Source organism: Mytilus edulis, chromosome 14, assembly GCF_963676685.1.
Source record: "Mytilus edulis chromosome 14, xbMytEdul2.2, whole genome shotgun sequence".
Taxonomy (NCBI): Eukaryota; Metazoa; Mollusca; class Bivalvia; order Mytilida; family Mytilidae; genus Mytilus; species Mytilus edulis.
The window spans coordinates 68,221,363-68,244,307 of record NC_092357.1 but is presented as its reverse complement, the minus strand read 5'-3'; the positions used below and the strand labels follow the sequence as shown (position 1 = coordinate 68,244,307).

Below are 22,945 nucleotides of genomic sequence, written 5' to 3'. Positions count from 1 at the left end.
GCCACCAATTATTGAATGAAATGAAGAAATTTACGATTCACAAACAAACAACAAATCATTTTGAAATGAAAACAGACTCATAACTAAATGATTGCATTGGCTTCTATAATCTTTGCTGTGTTGATTGTAATAAGTGTTTTTTTAAGGAGAACTTGTCAGTTCAACTTCACAGGATTAGATAAAAGATGCTTCACTTATCTGAAACAGTAAATCAGAAATATTTATTAAATGGCCTATTAAAACAGATTGATGGCTTTTGTGTTTTTCTCTCCGTTTCAAGCTTGGAATTTTGAAGCTAAATGGATATATATTTAGAAATTAAGAAAAGTTAACTTTTAGATTTGAGTTTTGATTTTAATGCTTTTAAGCTGTTGGTATATGAGCACCTGCTTAATTAACATTCATTATTACAAAATCCTGGGCTTTGATTAGGGAGCTACCATTTGATTTTTAGGGTGCCAAGATTAAATTTGAAAAGGCAGTACAGGAGTTTTGAGTACATATATATACAGGTGAAAACACAATCACAAACGTGCAGTGGCGGATCCAGAACTTTTTCTAAGGGGGGCCCGCTGACTGACCTAAGGGGGGGCCCGCTCCAGTCATGCTTCAATGATTCCCTATATAATCAACCAAATTTTTCCCACGAAAGGGGGGGGGGGCCCGGGCCCCCCAGGGCCCCCCTGAATCCGCCTATGACGTGTGCATCAGACTATTTGTCAGTGTTTTATCTCAGAGGTACAACCTGGATAATTCTTGTTTGAGATCTTAATACAATTTGAATAATTATATTGTTTACTGATTTTCTTGCTGCATTGAAGCTCCTCTTTTCTGCATGCTCTTTGATCTGGTTGTTTTCTCTTTGACACATTCTAGTTTCCATTCTCTTTTCTAAGTTCTTATATCCATGATTTCATCTTGAGTTTAACTGTATACTATGTACATGTATACTCTCACATTGACAACAGGCGCGGATCCAGAGGGGGGTTCCGGGGGTTGGAACCCCCCCTCTTTTTTGGCCAATCAATGCATTTGAATGGGAGCATATAGCTGGAACCCCCCCTTTACTCTGGGTTGGGAACCCCCCCTTTTTAAAATGGCTGGATCCGCCCCTGGACAATTTGTATGATATAATTTAAACATTTCATACATAGGCTAAATTATAATATTGATTCAAGTCACTCTCTTTGACTCATTCTTACGTTTCAATTCTCTAATCTATGTTCAAATATCATCTTGAAATTGACTGTATGACTCTTGCATTGATGATTAAAGCATTATGTTCTATGATATAAACATTTTATACATAGGCAATTAAAATTGATTTCTTTCGCTGATTTCAGTGTAGGTTGTAGACTAGTTAAATGATTTACATGTAGATTACAAAATTAGATTATTGATCTTTTATAATTAGTTTGTAACAGGATATAGTAGTCTATATAGTACATACATATACATGTAGGTAAAGAAAATTAGTGCATTTTGATTGTGGTTAAAACATGTACATGTTTATTTTTAGCATGTACATGTATGGTGTATACATGTATATGCATATATTGTATATGTTTTCTAACATATTGTATATATATATATAAATATATATAAGAAGTTGATATTTTATTTTATTCCAACAGGAAATGGCATTAAATTAAACATAATTGAAAATTAAAACATGATTATTCAATTAAATTGTGTTAAATATGTTATAATATATTTCTTTAAAGCTCTTGAATGTATATTTTCACAGCTTAAAAGATATTAGAATTGTCACAATGCAAGAGGGTATAGATGGGGTTACCTTCATTTTTGTACTTTTAATTTTAAATGGCCATTTTTTTTTCTCTATTCTTTAATTGTTTTGCTTTAATTTTCTGTATTCCTCCCTCCCCCCCCCCTTATGAAAAGTTCTGGATCTGCCACTGTAATTGATTCTTTAGATTTTATGTTTTTAAGCTTTATTCTGCACTCTGTGTTTCTATTCTGTAAACCTTAACCAGACCCTCATGCATTATAGTATACCCCTGTCTGCAGTGGCGGATCCAGAAATTTTCATAAGTGGGGCCCACTGGCTGCCTTAGAGGGGGCCCGATCTTGTCACGCTTCAGTGATTCCCTATATAAGCAACCAAATTTTTTTCTCGAAAGGGGATCCCCGGTCCACCTGCCCCCCCCCCTAAATCCGCCTCTGGTATGGGTGTTCCTTACTCTGTTTCAAAATGTCAAGTGTTTAAAAAGACTGTTATAAATTGATAGTATGTGAATAAAAGGAATTAAAATTGCAGAAAAAAATCAGGGGTTCGTGTGCTTGTTTTGGAGATACAATGAAGCCATATTGCAAAATTGTTGGGAAATGATTCTCTCTAGATTTTTCATATATACATGTATAACATTTTGCCACCTTTTTCCTTTCAAAAACATTGAAAAAATAACCAGGAAAAGTAGGGGTTAGCGGGCAGAATTATCAAAGGCATTATATGGATAAAATCAGAGGATTCCGAAAAATCTGGAATACATTCAAAAACAAGAGAATTTAAGTTTAAGCATCCTAAGTGGGAAAGATTAGGTCATGTAAGCTATACTGCAGATTACTACTACAGTGACATTTGATTGACCGACTAGCAGCTGAGTGACAAACATCAATAAATTCACTTTGTAATATATTCATAGGTTTGAAATAGCAACAAGTCATTAGAGCAGAGCAACAGACTAATAGCTAGGACAGTGTAAAAGATAATTACAAAATTGATTTTCCAGTATTATACAATTATAATCAGTGGCTGATTTGGGGATTGAGGGATGCCTCACCTCTTTGATCAGATTTTTTTTTTGGCGTGTATATATATATATATATATATATGTATATATAGTTCAAAATTCTTTTCTTTTTCATTTTGTGTTTTAAAATTCTGCACCCTATTCATAATTCTGGATTTACCCCTTGTCAAAATTCAATAATGACATCAAATTTTCATCTGATTTTGTTATCTGTTTATGTTGTTTAAAAAGTTAACCATGTCTGATGATGTCTCATTAGAATATTTTTATGCTCCATTTATGGGCATTATGTTTTCTGGTCTGTGCGTTCATTCCTCTGTCGCGCTTCAGGTTAAAGTTTTTTGTCGAGGTAGTTTTTGATGAATTGAAGTCCGATCAACTTGAAACTTATTAATATACATGTTTCCTATGATATGATCTTTCTAATTTTAATGCCAAATTAGAGATTTTATCCCATTTTCATGGTCCACTGAACATAGAAAATGATAGTGCGGATGTGACAAATTCTTGTTTGGAGATAAAAAAATAATAAGATTAAAGTTTGTCTCAATCTATATGCTCAAGTTTATGTTGATAATGTCACATTAAATCTTTTATTTTTGCAAATAATTGGAAAAAAAGATAAAGTTCACATGACATTTAACTTTATGCTATGATGGAATTCATTTCTTAATTTACAAGGTACATGCAAGTACACATTATAAGGAAATAACAACTCAATTGACAAAATTAACTTAAAATGGACAGACACACCACTTGTTCATAGTATGATGCATCATTGAATTGACAATAAAGAATTTCTTCAAACCAAGAAGATTAAAGACAAAATTATAATCTTTGAAATAATGTCAATTTCGTGTTTCACCATGATTAATATCTACATTTATAGATGTCCAATACACATCCTACATTAAAGAGGACTGTATCTCTGATTAAAATCTATTTATCTTAGGAAACCAGATAATGGCTATCCATGTAATTTATCATCAATACAAAATTACAAAGTAAATGAAAAATCTTTTGTAGTGTTTGAAATTATTCATCTAATTTTATCTATCTTGATAGTAGGAGTCTGGTAAAACAAGAAAACAATTAATCAATAGGAAATACACTGTGTTTAAAAAGACCTTTGAGTCTTTACTGGCAGATGATTCGAATGTCTGATCATAAATTAGGCCATGTTAACTTGGGTACTGCAAGCCGACCAGTTGATTACATATTTAAGTCGAGATTATTTCTTAAAAGTGTACGTAATTTTAAAAGAATGTTTTACTGTTTTTTTCAGCATTCATTTAACATAATAGATATAGGAAGATGTGGCATGAGTGCCAATGAAACAACTCTCCATCCAAGTCACAATTTATAAAAGTAAACCATTATACATTGTAGGTCAAGGTTCAGTCTGCGACGCAGAGCATTGGCTCACACCGAACAGCAAGATATAAAGGGCCCCAAAAATGACTAGTATAAAACCATTCAAACGGGAAAACCAACGGTCTATAATCTATATGAAAACATAAATATAAATATAAATAAGAACATGTAATTCCTATAGCTTGGCCTAAATTATAACTTGTAAGAAAGAATAAAAGCATGATTCTATTTCATAACTTGCTAATTATAATGAAAATTGGCATGTGGCTTTGAATATTTTCACATGTGATGTAAGAGTAATGTTGTTCTGAGAAACATCAGAAGCTCCTTTAATTTGACGTTAAATGTCTGTTATTAGACAAGTATGTGTGTGATGATGAAAACAGAGGTGGCGATGAATAAAGGCATGATTATTTTTGAAAAATTAATAAGGTGGTGAATAACAGCAGGATTTTTTGGAGTTTGAAATAAGACTAATTAAAGGCAAGATTTTTTATTTAATAAAATTGTGAACATCTTGGTGTAGTGTTGTTTGATTGTTATTAAAAAAGTAAAACAAGATTTTTTATTGAAATTTTTTAGCTTCAATTTTCAATGACTTTTAGAGGGTAAATTTCTAAAAAAAAAAAGGATGTTTATATATTTAAACAAGGTAATATAACTATTTGACAGGTAGGTGGAAACAATTTTGCAAACATACCATTCATCCTTTAATTTAATAGTTTTATATTGAAGATCATGATGTTAAGAATGAAACTTAACTGGAATAATATATACATTTACATAAAAATGATATAGTATGTGTATTAAAAAAAGGTTTTAAAGTACATTGAAACTTTTCTGATAGGAACCCCTCAGAAATCTTTGGCTGATCTAGGAGGTGGGGTTGGAACTGCCCCCTTTTTTAGCTCACCTGCCCCGAGGGGCCAAGTGAGCTTTTCTCACCACTTGGCGTCCGTCTTCGTCTGTGTTAACTTTTTACATTTTGAACTTCTTCTAGAGAACCACTGAATGGAATGAAACCAAACATGGCATGAATGTTCCTTATGAGGTGCTGACCAAGTGTTGTTACTTTGTAGCCGATCCATCATCCAAGATGGACGCCAGTTGGGGACTTAGTTTAACATAAGACCCAATGGGAAATACATACAAATGTCTTCTTTTAGAGAACCACTGGATGGAATGAAACCAAACAAAGCATGAATGTTCCTTATGAGGTGCTGACCAAGTTTTGTTACTTTGTAGCCGATCCATCATCCAAGATGGATGCCAGTTGGGGACTTAGTTTAACATAGGACCTGATGGGAAATGCATACAAATGACTTCTTTTAGAGCTACACTGAATGGAATGAAATCGAACATGGCATGAATGTTCCTTATGAGGTGTTGACCATTAAGTGTTGTTACTTTGTAGCCTATCCATCATCCAAGACGGCCGCCAGCGGGGGACTTAGTTTAACATAGGACCCTAAGGGATATGCATACAAATGACTTCTTTTAGAGAACCACTAAATGGAATGAAACCAAACATAGTACGAATGTTCCTTATGAGGTGCTGACCAAGTGTTGTTACTTTGTAGCCAATCCATCATCCAAGATGGATGCCAGTAGGGGACTTTGTTTAACATAGGACCCAATGGGAAATACATATATAAATGTCTTCTTTTAGAGAACCACTGAATGGAATGAAACCAAACATAGCATGAATGTTCCTTATGAGGTGCTGATCCAACATCCAAGATGGCCACCAGTTGGGTGACTTAGTTTAACATTATACTAAGGACCCTATGGGAAATGCATTTAAATTGGTCAAACATGCAATCAATCAGTAAACCAATCTCATGAGTTATACACTGAGGCCATATAAAAGACAACATCGTTTAACAATAAGACCTTACTGTCACAGTATATAAATAACCATTGTGACATAGAGAATTTCATCAACATGAATTTGCACCAATTTTAAAGACCTGTGTGTGTCAAATTCAAAAGAGGTCTAGTAGGTCTAAATTTGGATTATATTTTATATTTTAGAATGTAGATATGCAAAATATTCTGGTGGCACATACTTATTGCATCATTTTCTAAACTCTTTTAATTCATTTACAATGAGTTGTATGACAATTAAAACTGGGGACAACTTCTGTAGCAGATCCAGCCATTTAAAAAAAGGGGGGGGGGGGGGTGTTCTCAACCCAGGACAAAGGGTGGGTTCCAACTTTATGTCCCCATTCAAATGCAATTTTGATCGGCCAAAAAAAAGGGAGGGTTCCAACCCCTGGAACCCCCCCCCTGGATCCGCCAATGAACTTGATGTTCTGATTATGTATGAAATGATTAGAATTTGAAAACAAAAAAGTAGCAATTGATGAATCTGTTGGATTTAGTACCTGTAAGTTTTCTTTCTACTTTCAGGAAAAAGACAAATCAGTAAGATTAAAAAGCTAAAGAAAAGATTATCAGCAAGCTTTGGAAGATTGTGTAAGTCTAGTATTTACCTATAGTCAATCAGAAATGGTGTAAGTCTATATACCTATAGTCAATCACAAAGGGTGTAAGTCTATATACCTATAGTCAATCACAAAGGATGTAAATAAAGTCTATATACCTATAGTCAATGAGAAATGGTGTAAGTCTATATACCTAAAGTCAATGAGAAATGGTGTAAGTCTATATACCTATAGTCAATGAGAAATGGTGTAAGTCTATATACCTATAGTCAATCAGAAATGAAGAAAACTCCATACGGATACACAACCCTTTCCTCCATAATGACGCCTTTTGACGCCACCCCCTTTACTCCATAATGACGCCTTTTGACGTCTGTGTAGTACCTCAGTTGAAATGCCTTGACTTCAAAATGTCTGCATAAGACTTAAAAAAAAAATTGTATCCAATATGAAAAGGAGATTCATGAAAATATAATTGGACTTGAATTTCATTAATGAAATGTTTTTTTTCACAATGCAAACCTGATGATTTTTTTTACTGAAAAAAATCCTATGCGAATCAAGTATAATTTTTTTTGTTAAAAAAAAAATCCATGGAGGAAAGGTGCATTAGATTTTAATTCTTTATAATTTAAGATGTTGATGCTGCATAATTTAAATGTTGAATCATCAAGTTAAGTTCAAATTATAAATTTATAGTTAATTAAATCATCTTTAATATGAAATTTTATATGATATTTTCCTTATAATTTACATGGTTTTCTTCAAGTTACAAATTTTTAGTTAAATCATATTAATTGGAAATTAAAATTATTATTTTATGATCAAATTAAATTTAAGAGAATATAAAATTTATTTAACATTAATACCTTTAAATTATATAATTCATTAATTTGAAATGCAAAATGCCAACAATAAAATAGTAAACTCATAATAATGAAGATTGAGATATTTATATATATATTAAATAAAAAAATTAACTGAACATGAAGTAATTCCCACATAGTCAGAGTTCAAAAATATGGATGCCAGCTGATTACTGTTATTGGTATTAATATCAACAATTAAACTCCATTTGGTGAACCAATGCCTGTGAGTAGCATTTCGATAGTGAACCAACGCCTGTGAGTAGCATTTCGATAGTGAACCAACGCCTGTGAGTAGCATTTCGATAGTGAACCAACGCCTGTGAGTAGCATTTCGATAGTGAACCAAAGCCTGTGAGTAGCATTTCGATAGAGTCTCTAATATCAACAATGTTATTATAATGTCTATATGAAATATTAATTATTTTTACTGAAAATATTATTGGAAAGTTTGTTAACTATTGTTGATTATAATTGATAATTCGCAAGACCTTTCCAATGGGACACATGGCCATTATAAGCATAAACTCGACCAATTTTCTTGTCGGTAGGGGTCTTAATATAATTTGCTGATGCAATATTTTCAGAATAATTGGCTTTTTCCGAATCTAAAGAATGAGAGGGGATAGGAGGGGTCTTGATCCCAAAATCCCGGACTTGAAAAAACTAAATCCCGAGGTCCCGAATTTAAATAAAGCAAATCCCGACATCCCGAAATCCGAAAAAAAGGATTCCCGGATCCCGAAAGGGTCAATCCTGAAATCCCGAGCTTAAAAACACCCGATCCCGGAGTCCCGATAAAGGTCCTATCTCCCCATAAGAATTATGAGTAATCACATTATTGCTAAATCAAAATGAAAAAAAAACGTTATTTAATTGTGTGGATTTCTAATGTTTAGAATGTTTCAAACCAATCACATGGTATAATGTGTTTAGAAATATTACCCAGAATGCATTAGAATCGAAATGGGGAATTGTTGATATAAGATCGAATTGGTACGAATGCCAATGATTTAACAATCCACCAAAGACTATAAGGCAGGTTTAATGCCAGGGTCCTTAATGCTCTTCAACTGTGTACTTCTTTGGCTTAATAAATTAATTTGATCTGAGCGTCACTGATGAGTTTTATGTAGACGAAACAAGTGTCTGCGCATAAAATTATAAGCCTGGTACCTTTGATAACAAAATTAGTTAAAATAAAGTGCAAGCAAACAATTTTACATAAGCCACTATACCTGCATGAGTATGGTGGGAGGGGGTATGTATTTTAATTTTTTTTTTTTCACCTTTCAGTTGATTGACATGAAGTTCTTTGAACTTTTGTTATCATTTGGCAGAAAATGTTGATGTTTTTTTAATATGATTTATTTGATTGGCATTTTACATAATAGATTTTGTAATGACTTACACTTTCAACTAATTTACAGTTCAATGCTTTGTTTAAAATCAACAAGATACCTGGTAGGAGAAATTGTGTATTGGTATTTAGAAAAAATGTAAATTTAAGTTTGAATATAAAATCATTTCTGTATATTCGTTGGGGGTAAGCGACAATTTAAGTTTTCAAAAATTCATAATAGCAAGGTGAAATTACATTGTGTGTGATCTAGGGACAGTGTTTCTTGGGTAGGTACAAATTCATTAAATATAGTTAATGTATTAGAGTTAATTACCCTTGGACAGATAAAAATATTTTCATTGGCCAAAAAAAAAGGGGGGGGGGGGGTATTCTCAAACTTGTTCTTTTATTATAATGTTTCTAATACTTCAAATACACTCATGAATTAATAGAAAGTATACTGTTAATTAAATTGAGGATTACATTTTTTATAACCAGAGTCTTTGTTTGTAATAAATTCTGGTGAATATGCGGCCCTTGACTTCCGCATTGATGTAGACAGAGGCGATTTAGGCATGGGTTGTCCAACTTAAAGAATATTTTGATAATTTACCTAAAACAAAAATGACTACCTTGCCCCGCTCAATGACAATTTAAGTTTGCGCACATGGGCGGGCATTTACCTTAAATCCTTGATTTTAACCATGCATGTACATACTTAAAAGAAACATTTGTTATTGATATAAAGTTGATGTACTTTTAGACATTAGCCTCTTACCAAAATTAATTAAAGATTTAGTAGCATGTTAATAGGTTTAATATGTGTTGTTTTGTTCACAAATCCTGTTCATTTTCTATGTTTAGACTCCAATTCTTTGGCAGTTTATATTTTAAGCACATACATGCATTTAGCTGGCAGGTATAATTGCATTTTGCATGATTAATTGAGAAAATGGATGCTTTTTTACAGAACTTTGAGCAATTAATTAGATAGATATTGCAATTTAACCCATCAGACAAATTACAAGTGAATAAATATTTGTGTTGCTAAATGCACTTCATGCAGACAAAATGTGCATACATCATGCACTTTGACATGCAATATGCAGCATTTTTCAATTATTCTCTCATAATGTCTAGCCCATTGGGAATTTTAAGGTAGTTTCAATTTCAAATTATTCGCAGTTGCAGACATTTTTCCTTTGATTTTATTTCTGATCCAGGAAATAATAAAAACTTGAATTCTTGAGAAATAATATTTATATTCATTTTCAAAATGTTTTTATGATTATGAAATATTAAAAATTAGTGTCTGTTAAAACAATTGAAAGGTTGAAGTTTGTTTTATTTAAAATGCAGACTCTCTTAATTCAATGAAATGAGCGAGTACAGGACTAAAAATAATATTCTTTTCTTTAACAGTTTGACTTAAACTAAATATATAAAACTTTTACACAATGCTTGATTAAGAAACAACCAAAATAAAAAGTTGGAAGGTTTCACTTTCACCATTCTCAAGTTTTGCCCTTTTATATAAATTGAAAATTTACTGTGCCATATTTACAAGCTTGGTGGGTGTTATCTGGTAGACACATTCTTTTATTTGTACCAGTTCCTGTCCAAATAGACAATCTTATATTTGAGTGACAATTATATTCTCCACTTTTAGATTCTCTCATAGCCTTGAGACATTGGGTGTTAACCCAATACAATAGTTTTATTGGACTTTCCACATGGGAATTCTAAACATCTCAATCTTTATAGGTATGACAGATTAGCTGCCAAAAAACACAGTTTGTTACAAGTGATTATTTTTCGGCAGTTGTGGTTACATTAGACTTGCAGGAAATCATTATTTCTCAATCATCTTAACAGCTGTATTATTTTCCCAAGGTGAAGGGCGTAATTAATAATGTAAACACACTACTGTTTGTATTGTAAATATATAATGTTGGTGGGAATGACAGAAAAATTAAAAGGCTGGAAAAAGGGGGGGGGTAAAATAATGGTGAATCTGAATTTTTAAATGTCATTTTACATAATATGAATATAAAAAAGAAGATGTGGTATGATTCCCAATGAGACAACTCTCCACAAGAGACCAAAATGACACAGAAATTATTAACAACTTTTTTTTTTTTTTTGATTTTAATTGAATTTTTAACAGTTTGAAGAAGTCTATTGTTATGCGTTTACTTTACTACATTGGTTAGAGGTATAGGGGGAGGGTTGAGATCTCACAAACATGTTTAACCCCGCCGCATTTTTGCGCCTGTCCCAAGTCAGGAGCCTCTGGCCTTTGTTAGTCTTGTATTATTTTAATTTTAGTTTCTTGTGTACAATTTGGAAATTAGTATGGCATTCATTATCACTGGACTAGTATATATTTGTTTAGGGGCCAGCTGAAAGGACGCCTCCGGGTGCGGGAATTTCTCGCTACATTGAAGACCTGTTGGTGACCCTCTGCTGTTGTTTTTTATTTGGTCGGGTTGTTGTCTCTTTGACACATTCCCCATTTCCATTCTCAATTTTAATTTTGATCATTGAGTTTGTGATTTGTACAGAGCTATCTCTCTGTAGTGTTATGTAGCAACTTAATGGATTCTTCTTGTTAAATTCCTTGACCAATATATTGAGCTGTAACAATTCCGGGTTCTTAAACTCCTATAAGTCGAGCCATTATAAGTAATAAAGTAATATAATAGCCATACCTAGACAAGAATATCTTATGTAATATTAATACTGGTCTCATGTTAGTGGGCGATTAAGGCAGAGCAGTTGCCTTCCTTCCCATTACTTATTCAATGAATGTTTTAAAAGGAAAATAATGAGATTTTGATTGCCCACAATTTGGTAACTTATTACTACTAGAAACATTAATTTTTGTGGGGTTAAAATTTCGTGGTTTTGTCTCTGTATAAGATTTCATGGGGATTTAATTTTGTGGTTTCCTTAAACGATAAGTGGTTTTATATGGAGGTTAAATTTTCGTTGGGGTTTAATTTCATTTCGTTGATATAATCTTTCCACAAAATAAACGAAATTAAATCCTCCACGAAAATTTCTGCTTTTACAGTATTCCAAAATATTTTTCCACAAGCATCATTATAACATTGGACAAAACAATTTGAACAATGTTGGAAAATTGAAATTTTAGGACATTCAATTTTTCAAGATCTTAATTATTCATGTTTATAATGTTCAACTCAAAATGAAAGATTTAATTATTGAATCAGATTGCATTGATATAAAAGGACTTATTTAATTCAAGATTTAAGATAACTGGGACTAAGATCTGTTAAGTCAGATTTATAATAGAGGTAGATGTTGACTTACGTAACATTTGAACATTTAAGAATAGTGACGACCTCAAACCAAGGTTCTGTGAATTGTATAATACACATGCAATACAATAAACAGAATCATTCTCAAGTTTATTTTCCTGTGTCACTTCTAAAATTAAAGAATCTCTACTTCTAACTGAAGTATGAGGATCTCGATGGAGGTCTTTCAATTCTTTAAGTTGGTACCGAACACCTTGACTAAAGTTTAAGTTTGGCTTGTTTCATTTTACATGTAATAAAGTTTTGACAAAATATTTGATTGAAAAAAACCTTTGACAAAAATATAAAAAATTTCCAAAACTTAGGCCAATTAAAATTAATTGGTAGATTTTCATCCCCGCCCGCCCCTCTGAAATCTTCCCGCCCCGATTTTTTTTATTTTTGAAAAAAATACGATTTCCGGATTTTGTTCATTTCCATTACCAGTAACCGTCGATAATTTCGTTTCATGTAAAACTTCCTGTTTCAAATTTCGGTTTTCGTATTTCTTAGTGTATTCTTACTGAATGATTAAGTCGATATATTCTGCTGATCTATGATGACAACATCATTTACCGAGAATAAAGATTGATTACGAGAAGGGCGTGAAATATTCGGGTTACGAGTAATACGCTGTGCCCAAGAACGCAAATCGCCGTATGTCACAAATGACACAAATGTTTGTGAGAAAAACACCTTGGATTTATTTTATTTATGCAATGACTTTGTGTCAAGAAATTTGGGCTGTGAATGTAACCCAAAAGCGTTAGAATCGTGGAACACATTTGACTGGAATAAAGAAATTAACACAAGCATGAACTTTTTAGATTGGTGACCGTATATTGAGTTAAACAAATCGACAAACATACTCATTTCTAATTTATTAATTGATAGCAAGCTCTTAGATTTAGATTTAGCCTTAGTTTCGTTTTTTGCAGAAATAGAGAAAACATCCTCTGTCCCAATACCCACGATAGAGTCATTAAACAACGTACTTTATTTTCTACATTGTAATTATATTTGCATCTTGCATATTAAGGACCAATCCTATTATTTAAACATTGTTTGAGTTTTCATTTTATTCTGTATTTATCGTACTTGTGTTGCATACCAATGCATTTGCTTCATTTTATTAGGACAACAAAACATTGCTGAGAAAGCAAACATTGCTTAGAAAGCAATACCGTATTTGGGCATGTATAGTCCGCACTTTTTTTCCTTAACTATGTAGTTTGTACAAGGGGTGCGGACTATACACACCTATAGACGGTTTTCGAAATTTATAAAAAAAAAAAAAAATTTTTTTTTTTTTTTTTATTTCGTTTTTTTCTGCACTAATAATGTATATTGGAGACGTTAATTATATTTATTTCAATTAATTCTTATTCTTTTTAAACTTTTCTCTTCAAAATTGATTAGTCAAAGTAAAGGTGTGACATCCTGTATAGGTAATCAAGAGGGGTAATTAAGGATTAAGTATGGGTGTGTAGCAATTAAATAATGATGTCAAGTTTTGACAGATGTTAAATATTATAATCCCCAGTCAATATAACAACATGATCAATGAAAAGATTATATAAGATTAAATAGTTTAAAAATTTTGATTACTGCTAATTAATTTAGATACATGTTTGATCTCTTTTTTCTTTTGTTCCATAATATTCAAATTATTTCTGTTATATTATTCATCAGCTTTGACATACTTAGACAAATGTTGATTTTAAAAGGGATATTTTGATTAATAATTACTTTTATAAAATTATCATATATTAATTACCTGATGAAAAGCTCTACCATTTCATTATTTTTCATGAAATAAATAAAACAAAATTTATTATTTTTATAAAAAACATGAAGAATAGATCACTTTCAGTGGATTTTAACAGTGAACTAGACTTTGTTAAAAAAAAAATTAAATTTTTTTTTTTTTTTCTTTTTTTACAAAACTTTTTTTCTCGATTTTAAGGGGATGAAAAGGGGGTGCGGACTATACATAACTGCGTACTATACACGGCCGAATACGGTATACATTTGATGTAGGTAGTCCAACTGAAGAGGGCACTTCTCCACATTTCTGCTGTTTACTATCAATAGGTTTCTAAAGCGGCAATTACATGCAGAACAGATCAGAGATATATATTTATGAATTTGAAAAAAAGCGGCACCAGCATATGGAGTAAATTTGTCTCAATTGTTACGTTACTCTAGAGCTATAGCTCAAAGTACGTTGATTTTGTTGAACGAGGAATACTGTTTTCTCAAAAGTTGCTAAGACAGGGCTATGAATCAATCAAATTAAGGTCATCACTCAAGCAATTTTATGGTCGACATCATGAGCTGATTGGCCATTATTACAAAAGTGTGTCAGAAATCATATCCCAGTGATATTCTTCCTCAGTCATAACAACCTTTCATCATTACCGAAAAGAACAAAGAAATAACATGATGGGTGCCGTATACGGTGCAGGAAATGCTTACCCTTCCGAAGGCTCTGATTTCACTCCTGGCTTTTAGTGGAGTTCATGTTGTTTCCTACTTATTATTTGTAACTGTTGATGAAAATATCTTTTGGTTTTATGAGTCTTTGGTTACCCCTTGGTTTTGATTGTCATTATCTTATACACGATATCTTATGGATGTATTTACATGATATAAGCTTATTATTACACTTGCATATATGAATAACACATGACAAAAAGGTTTCATATAAAATAAAATTTAAAAAATAAAATCCTCCCACCCACCCCATTTTTTTCAAAAATTTGGATGAAAATCTACTAATTAATTTTAGTTGGCCTTAAAACCACACACTTTATTGGAAATATTACATTAGATATCAAAGCATTCGTGAAACACTTAAATTTGATCATTGAGAAGTTGTAACATTTTTTTTTAGATATAGAACGTGATAAAAATGTTCTGCAGATTTTTATAGAGTTATCTCCCTGTAGTGTTATGTACAAACTGAAGTATATATATAATGGACAATTAATGACTTCTAGAGGTTACATAACTACTTAGTAAGTTAAAAGATGTTTTATGTAAGTTATCTGTGTGAGTTATTGCTATTGATCTATCAACTGTCTTTGGCCTTGTTTAAATGACAGTGTACTTAGTTTGATTTGACCTTGAAAACAGTTCAGTAACCTACCAGTGAATTATGAATTATGAATTATATATCTGGCAAAGTAATTTAACAAAAACTGACTTTAATACATGTAAATATGACCAGTAGCAGATCCAGGGGGGGGGGGGTCCCCCCCCCCACTTTTGGATGATAATCAATGCATTTAAATTGGGACATACTATATATAGTTGGAACCCCCTTTCTTTTATCCTGGGTTTGGAAATCCCCTTTTAAATGGCTCAATCTGCTCCTGTACATGTACTTATATAGTTTAAGACTTGTAACATAGAAATGTTAGCAATAAACATTCTTAAGTTTAATTTATCACCAACAAGAACATTGCAATATAAACAATGTAATTACGATTGATCACACGATTACATAACTTCACAAGATTACAGACAGATCAGTCAAATGTTACTCTATCAAATATTCATCAATGAAAAGTACATTTTGATTGCAATAAATGCTCGTACTGTGGGATACCAGTTTTTGTGGATTTTGTGGGGAAATGTCGCCCATGAATCTATTAAAATATATTCCAAGATTTATAATTAATTGAATTTGGAAAAATAAAGTCTTCATTCTTCAATTAAGTTGAATGCAGGGTTGTAGTAATTGATAAACAAATGCATTGGTTTAAATGTTTTAACACTGGGCTCACCCGCCAATCTTCACCCTTACCTGAAAAAATAGTGTTCAAACATCACAACATTGATAGACACAGACACTATAAGTTATTATTTAAAATGGATTAAACTCAATGGAAAGATATTAACAAAATCAAGTGAACATTTATACACTGAACGAGTTAATTTGGTCTAGGACACAATGTAAATACAAAATCACTAAAATAAGGAGTGAGATTTAATAAAATATCAGAAAGACAACAAATCTACAAATAAATGTATCATCTGCTCTAATTGGTTGTGGTCTCTTTGACATATTTTCCACATTTCCATTCTCAATTTCATTATCAGTAAAAGAGAGTTTCTTTTATTGCTGTATACCAGTGGATTTATTTTTATTCACATTAAATTATTTTTGAACTAATAATAGAAGTTTGCATAGATCAATTGGATCTCTTTTATACAGGAGAATCATTAATTCTTTAAGACCTTTATTTACTTAATACAGTCCTGACAGTAAGATGATTAAATCGTGTGTGGCTCCTCCATTTAATTGTTGAAAAGAGAAAATAATTGCAAGTGGAAATGTAAACACTAGAAAACGCTATGTTAAATATATAATTTAAATGGTTTGTTTTTGTTTTTCAGCTATATCTAAAGAAGATACCATTCATGAAAGTGATCTAGAGGTAAGCGCTTATAAATAACTGTTAATTTCCTACAGAAATTGATCTTATGATATTATATAATTATGTAAACAAAATACTTCATTTAATTTGATCTGGAATAAAGAACTTATTTATTACTGATTTTATAGATAATGCTGAGGATAAAAGTTAGTAGCTCAGCATGAAAATACAAATATTGTTTTATTGAAGTCTGCAGTTATATAAAATAATAAATCTTAGATAATCTTGTAAAATCAAGGAATGTATCTCCCTCATGTAACGCTCTCATACCAAAGTTCTTTTTGTTATCCTTATCATTTTACAAAAGTAATTATTTGTCCTGTGATCTAATCAGTCAATGCTTGTAAGATATGTAAGTTGGAGAATAATGAAAAAATATCATACTTCAAGCAATGGTTTTGGAAAATATGGCCAGAAATTAAAATTTTCAGTGTCTCTCCTTGTTGTTGATTAATCTATTTACAAGACTTTTTTTGATAAGGCATACATCATATTTATACTAGGAAAACTGAATTTATTTAAGATTTAATTAAGGCATTATAGAATAATTGAGACCTAGTGAAAAATGTTGTAATAGAAAATTATTGATTAAGTAATATATTTAAAAAAAGATAAAATCTCAGAATTTAAAATCTAAAAATCAAATGACACAAAAATTACAAACTTTGTTTAAAATCTACTATACATCAAGTTTATTGATTTGATAGTAATAAATTACTTAATATAGAAAACGCATAAATTGTATATTTTTAGTCCGAAAATACCAAGAATGGTGACAGCGCCTCCTACAATACAGTACCGCCTAACCTTGCCCTTAGCCGATGTGGTTTGAAAGACGATTACGGCTTAATAAATACCACTTTAAATCCTGCCAACTGTCATGAGGGTGGATATCATACACTTGGACGGCCGTCGTCAAACTCAATCAAAACCAGTGCAAGTAAGTTACATCGGGTTATCTCCCTTAAAAAATTTAACATTTAAGGAATGACTTTGATATTTTTTCTGTCTATAATATATCTAAGAAATAACATAAAAAATGTGGTGCACACTGAATAACGGGCGTAGCGGGTTATTTAACAGTGTGCACCACATTTTTTATGTTATTTCGAATAGACAGAAAAAATATTGCAGTCATTTCTTATAATTTAACTCTAAATTCCATTTTAAACTGTAGAAAACCGTTGATGACGTCACAGTCACATGACTAAATTATGTCTATGGGCTGATAATATAACAAAATAACGTCAGCCAATCAGAAGACGCGTTACATCCAAAATTAAATTATATAATTATGTATGTAAGTATACCATAAACTATTATATATTTATACCCTTACCAAAAACATAGTGTTACATCACATTATAGAAATACACACTATAAAATATGAATTGATGTGGCTTAATTCAATCAAAAAACATATTAACAAAAATTATCAAAAACAAGTGAACATACACTGAGTGAATAAGTTTGATCTCTGACACAATGTAAATACTATAAAAAAAAATCTAATACTATCAAGATATAGTATATGATTTATAATGAATAAAGAGAGATGTAGGATATACCGGTAAGTCTTTGTTGAGACAGCAACCCAATGACTCAAATATTCAATAGACAACTAAATGTCATTTCATGCATAGAGTAACTAGATTTATAATTATTATGTAAAGATTGAAAGAAATTAATCAAAACCTTATTGGACTGACTTGATATCTCAATCTTCTAAGACTTATCACTGCCGTATTTGCTACACAAAATATAGTTCATTGATCATAATTTGTGTTTTATTTCAGTAAACAGTCATGCACCAGTGAAGCGGCACCACTCGGCTGGTGATATGTTGGACCAACTAGATCAAGAAGACGGAGATAATAATCAAAGGCCAAGGTCAGAAGGTCATCGATACATGCAACAGTTCTCACCAAAACGAACCTCTAGTTATGGGGTAAGATAGAACAAAACCTGAGAATCAAATATAAAAAAGAAGATGTGGTATGATTGCCAATGAGACAACTGTCCGCATGAGACCAAAATGACACAGAAATTAACAACTATAGGTCACTGTACAGCCTTCAACAATGAGCAAAGCCCATACAGCATAGTCAGGTATAAATGCCCCGAAATGACAATGTAAAACGATTCAAACGGCCTGATTTATATAAAAAAATTAACGAAAAACAAATATGTAACACATAAACAAACTACAACCACTGAATATTACAGGCTCCTGACTTGGGACAGGCACATACAAGGTATTTCTTTTTGTTGCATATTTAAAGTGGAAAATACATCTTCAAACATGATAGGGTCATCTAATACATTTACTTAATATATAAAAAAAAGATGTGGTATGATTGCCATTTCAACAACTCTTCACAAGAGACCAAATGACATAAAAAAAAATACAGAGTATAGGTCAATGTACGGCCTTCAACAATGAGAAAAGCCCATACCATATAATCAGCTATGAAAGGTCCTGAAATAGTCATTTCAATTAATGACTGTAAATAGTTATAGGAAGATGTGGTATGAGTGCCAATGAGACAACTCTCCATCCAAATAAGAATTTATAAAAAAAACCATTATAGGTTAAGGTACAGCCTTCAACACGGAGCCTTGGCTCACACCGAACCCGCAAGCTATAAAGGGCCACAAAAAATAATAAAGTAAAACCATTCAAACAGGAAAACCAACAGTCTAATCTATTTAAAAAGCATTCATATATATCAGAATCAGAATCAGAATAATCTGTTGTACTTAGAAGCTTAAAAGTGTGTTTATAAAAATGGCTGACAAAAACATTTCTGTGATTATTTCGGATTTTCTTAAGATTCACATTTCATCTAGCAAGTAATGTTTGAGTTATCTCCCATTTATTTATATACTTCAACGATTATTTCTGATTTACAATTGGACAAGGTATTGGCAAATATTTGGAAAAAAAGCATGTATCTTTGATTGATTAACTGATTGGTGTTTAAGGCCACTTTCAACACCCTTGGCTATTTGTGGTTGTCATTATTTATTGTTGGCAGAAGTAGAGTTCCAGTAGAGAACCATCTATCTAAGTTCACTTAGGCAACTGTTTTGTTCATTAACAAAAAATATGTATCTAAATTGTTTATTCATCATGTAAATAGTAGTATCAAATTTTACATTAATAATGTTCTAATATATTCAAATGATTTTCAATATGGCATACCATAATATATGAAGCTGCATGCAACCATATTGGATGTTTCATGTTTTATATGTTGTATTTTAGGGACAGTTTGGCAGACAGGATTCGTACCAGAAACTTGAACAGTTAGGAGAGGGATCTTATGCTACTGTATATAAAGGTTTCAGCAAGTGAGTTTTTTGTTGAAATATTAGTTATTATTATACCCCCGCTTTAAAAAAGGGGGGGTATACTGTTTTACCTCTGTCTGTCCGTCTGTCAGTCCGTCAGTCCGTCCATCAGTCCGTCAGTCAGTCCATCCCATGAAACTTTCGTCACATTTTTCTCAGGAACTACACATCCACCCTTTCTGTAATTTGGTATCAACATTTATATATGTCAGCCATACCGTGTGATGCGTTTTCAGATTCATCACTTGACAACTTCCTGTTTACCGAACACTTGTCTGATTTTACACATGATAGCCAAGTTGAAAATTTTCATCACATTTTTCTCAGGAACTACAATACAAGGATTTCTGAAATTTGGTTTCAGGATTTATATAAGTCAGCTATACCGTGTGATGCGTTTTAAGATTCATCACTCGACAACTTCCTGTTTACCGAACACTTGTATGATTTTACACATGATAGCCAAGTTGAAAATTTTCGTCACATTTTTCTCAGGAACTACAATACAAGGATTTCTGAAATTTGGTTTCAGGATTTATATAAGTCAGCTATACCGTGTGATGCCTTTTCAGATTCATCACTCGACAACTTCCTGTTTACCGAACACTTGCATATTTTTAGCTCACCTGGCCCGAAGGGCCAAGTGAGCTTTTCTCACCACTTGGCGTCCGTCGTCCGTCGTCGTCGTCGTCCGTCGTCGTCGTCCGTCGTCGTCGTCGTTAACAATTTACATTTTGAACTTCTTCTAGAGAACCACTGAATGGAATGGAACCAAACATGGCATGAATGTTCCTTATGAGGTGCTGACCAAGTGTTGTTACTTTGTAGCCGATCCATCATCCAAGATGGCCGCCAGCGGGGGACTTAGTTTAACATAGGACCCTATGGGAAATGCATACAAATGACTTCTTTTAGAGAACCACTGAATGGAATGAAACCAAACATGGCATGAATGTTCCTTATAAGGTACTGACCAAGTGTTGTTACTTTGTTGCCGATCCATCATCCAAGATGTCTGCTAGCCGGGGACTTAGTTTAACATAGGACCCTATGGGAAATGCATACAAATGACTTCTTTTAGAGAACCACTGAATGGAATAAAACCAAACATAGCATGAATGTTCCTTATGGAGTGCTGACCAAGTGTTGTTACTTTGTAGCCGATCCATCATCCAAGATGGCCGCCAGCAGGGGACTTAGTTTAACATAGGACCCTATGGGAAATGCATACAAATGACTTCTTTTAGAGAACCACTGAATTGAATGAAACCAAACATGGCATGAATGTTCCTTATGAGGTGCTGACCAAGTGTTGTTACTTTGTTGCCGATCCATCATCCAAGATGGCCGCCAGCCGGGAACTTAGTTTAACATAGGACCCTACGGGAAATGCATACAAATGACTTCCTCTAGAGAACCACTGAATGGAATGAAACCAAACATGGCATGAATGTTCCTTATGAGGTGCTGACCAAGTGTTGTTACTTTGTTGCCGATCCATCATCCAAGATGGCCGCCAGCCGGGAACTTAGTTTAACATAGGACCCTATGGGAAATGCATACAAATGACTTCTTTTAGAGAACCACTGAATGGAATAAAACCAAACATAGCATGAATGTTCCTTATGGGGTGCTGACCAAGTGTTGTTACTTTGTAGCCGATCCATCATCCAAGATGGCCGCTAGCGGGGGACTTAGTTTAACATAGGACCCTATGGGAAATGCATACAAATGACTTCTTTTAGAGAACCACTAAATGGAATGAAACCAAACATAGCATGAATGTTCCTTATGGAGTGCTGACCAAGTGTTGTTACTTTGTAGCCGATCCATCATCCAAGATGGCCGCCAGCGGGGGACTTAGTTTAACATAGGACCCTATGGGAAATGCATACAAATGACTTCTTCTAGAGAACCACTAAATGGAATGAAACCAAACATAGCATGAATGTTCCTTATGGAGTGCTGACCAAGTGTTGTTACTTTGTTGCCAATCCATCATCCAAGATGGCCGCCAGCGGGGGATTTAGTTTAACATAGGACCCTATGGGAAATGCATACAAATGACTTCTTTTAGAGAACCACTGAATGGAATGAAATCAAACATGGCATGAATGTTCCTAATGTGGTGCTGACCAAGTGTTGTTACTTTGTAGCCGATCCATTATCCAAGATGGACGCCAGCGGGGGACTTAGTTTAACATGGTACCCTATGGGAAATGCATACAAATGACTTCTTTTAGAGAACAACTGAATGGAATGAAACCAAACATTGCATGAATGTTCCTTATGCCGTGCTGACCATGTGTTGTTTCTTTGTAGCCCATCCATCATCCAAGATGGCCGCCAGCATGGGACTTAGTTTAACATAGGACCCTATGGGATATGCATACAAATGACTTCTTTTAGAGAACCACTGAATGGAATGAAATCAAACATGGCATGAATGTTCCTAATGTGGTGCTGACCAAGTGTTGTTACTTTGTAGCCGATCCATTATCCAAGATGGCCGCCAGCAGGGACTTAGTTTAACATAGGACCCTATTGGAAATGCATACAAATGACTTCTTTTAGAGAACCACTGAATGGAATAAAACTAAACATTGCATGAATGTTCCTTATGAGGTGCTGACCAAGTGTTGTTACTTTGTAGCAGATCCATCATCCAAGATGGCCGCCAGCAGGGGACTTAGTTTAACATAGGACCCTATGGGAAATGCATACAAATGACTTCTTTTAGAGAACCACTGAATGGAATAAAACCAAACATGGCATGAATGTTCCTTATGAGGTGCTGACCAAGTGTTGTTACTTTGTAGCTGATCCGCCATCCAAGATGGACGCCAGTGGGGGACTTTTGAATGAAATTAAACATGTTCCTTTCCTTATCAATGAGGTTGTGTTGTCACTTTTAGCCAAATTTTATATTTTTTCATATGATTTCAAAAACCCAAGTAGAATCAGGTGAGCGATACAGGCTCTTGAGAGCCTCTAGTTACACTATTAATATTATCCAC

At 33.0% G+C, this 22,945-nt stretch overlaps 1 protein-coding gene across 2 annotated transcripts in view; it reads left to right on the top strand.

Annotated features, from left to right (window-relative positions):
- LOC139503789 (cyclin-dependent kinase 14-like) overlaps window positions 1-22,945 on the top strand; it is a 51,771-nt gene that overhangs the window by 5,597 nt on the left and 23,229 nt on the right. For both annotated transcript variants that reach the window (XM_071293717.1, XM_071293718.1), the window contains exons 2-6: window positions 6,564-6,629; window positions 16,534-16,574; window positions 17,328-17,514; window positions 18,371-18,522; window positions 19,843-19,928. In XM_071293717.1, the coding sequence (XP_071149818.1) occupies window positions 6,564-6,629; window positions 16,534-16,574; window positions 17,328-17,514; window positions 18,371-18,522; window positions 19,843-19,928 (532 nt within the window). The remainder of the gene's footprint in view (window positions 1-6,563; window positions 6,630-16,533; window positions 16,575-17,327; window positions 17,515-18,370; window positions 18,523-19,842; window positions 19,929-22,945) is intronic.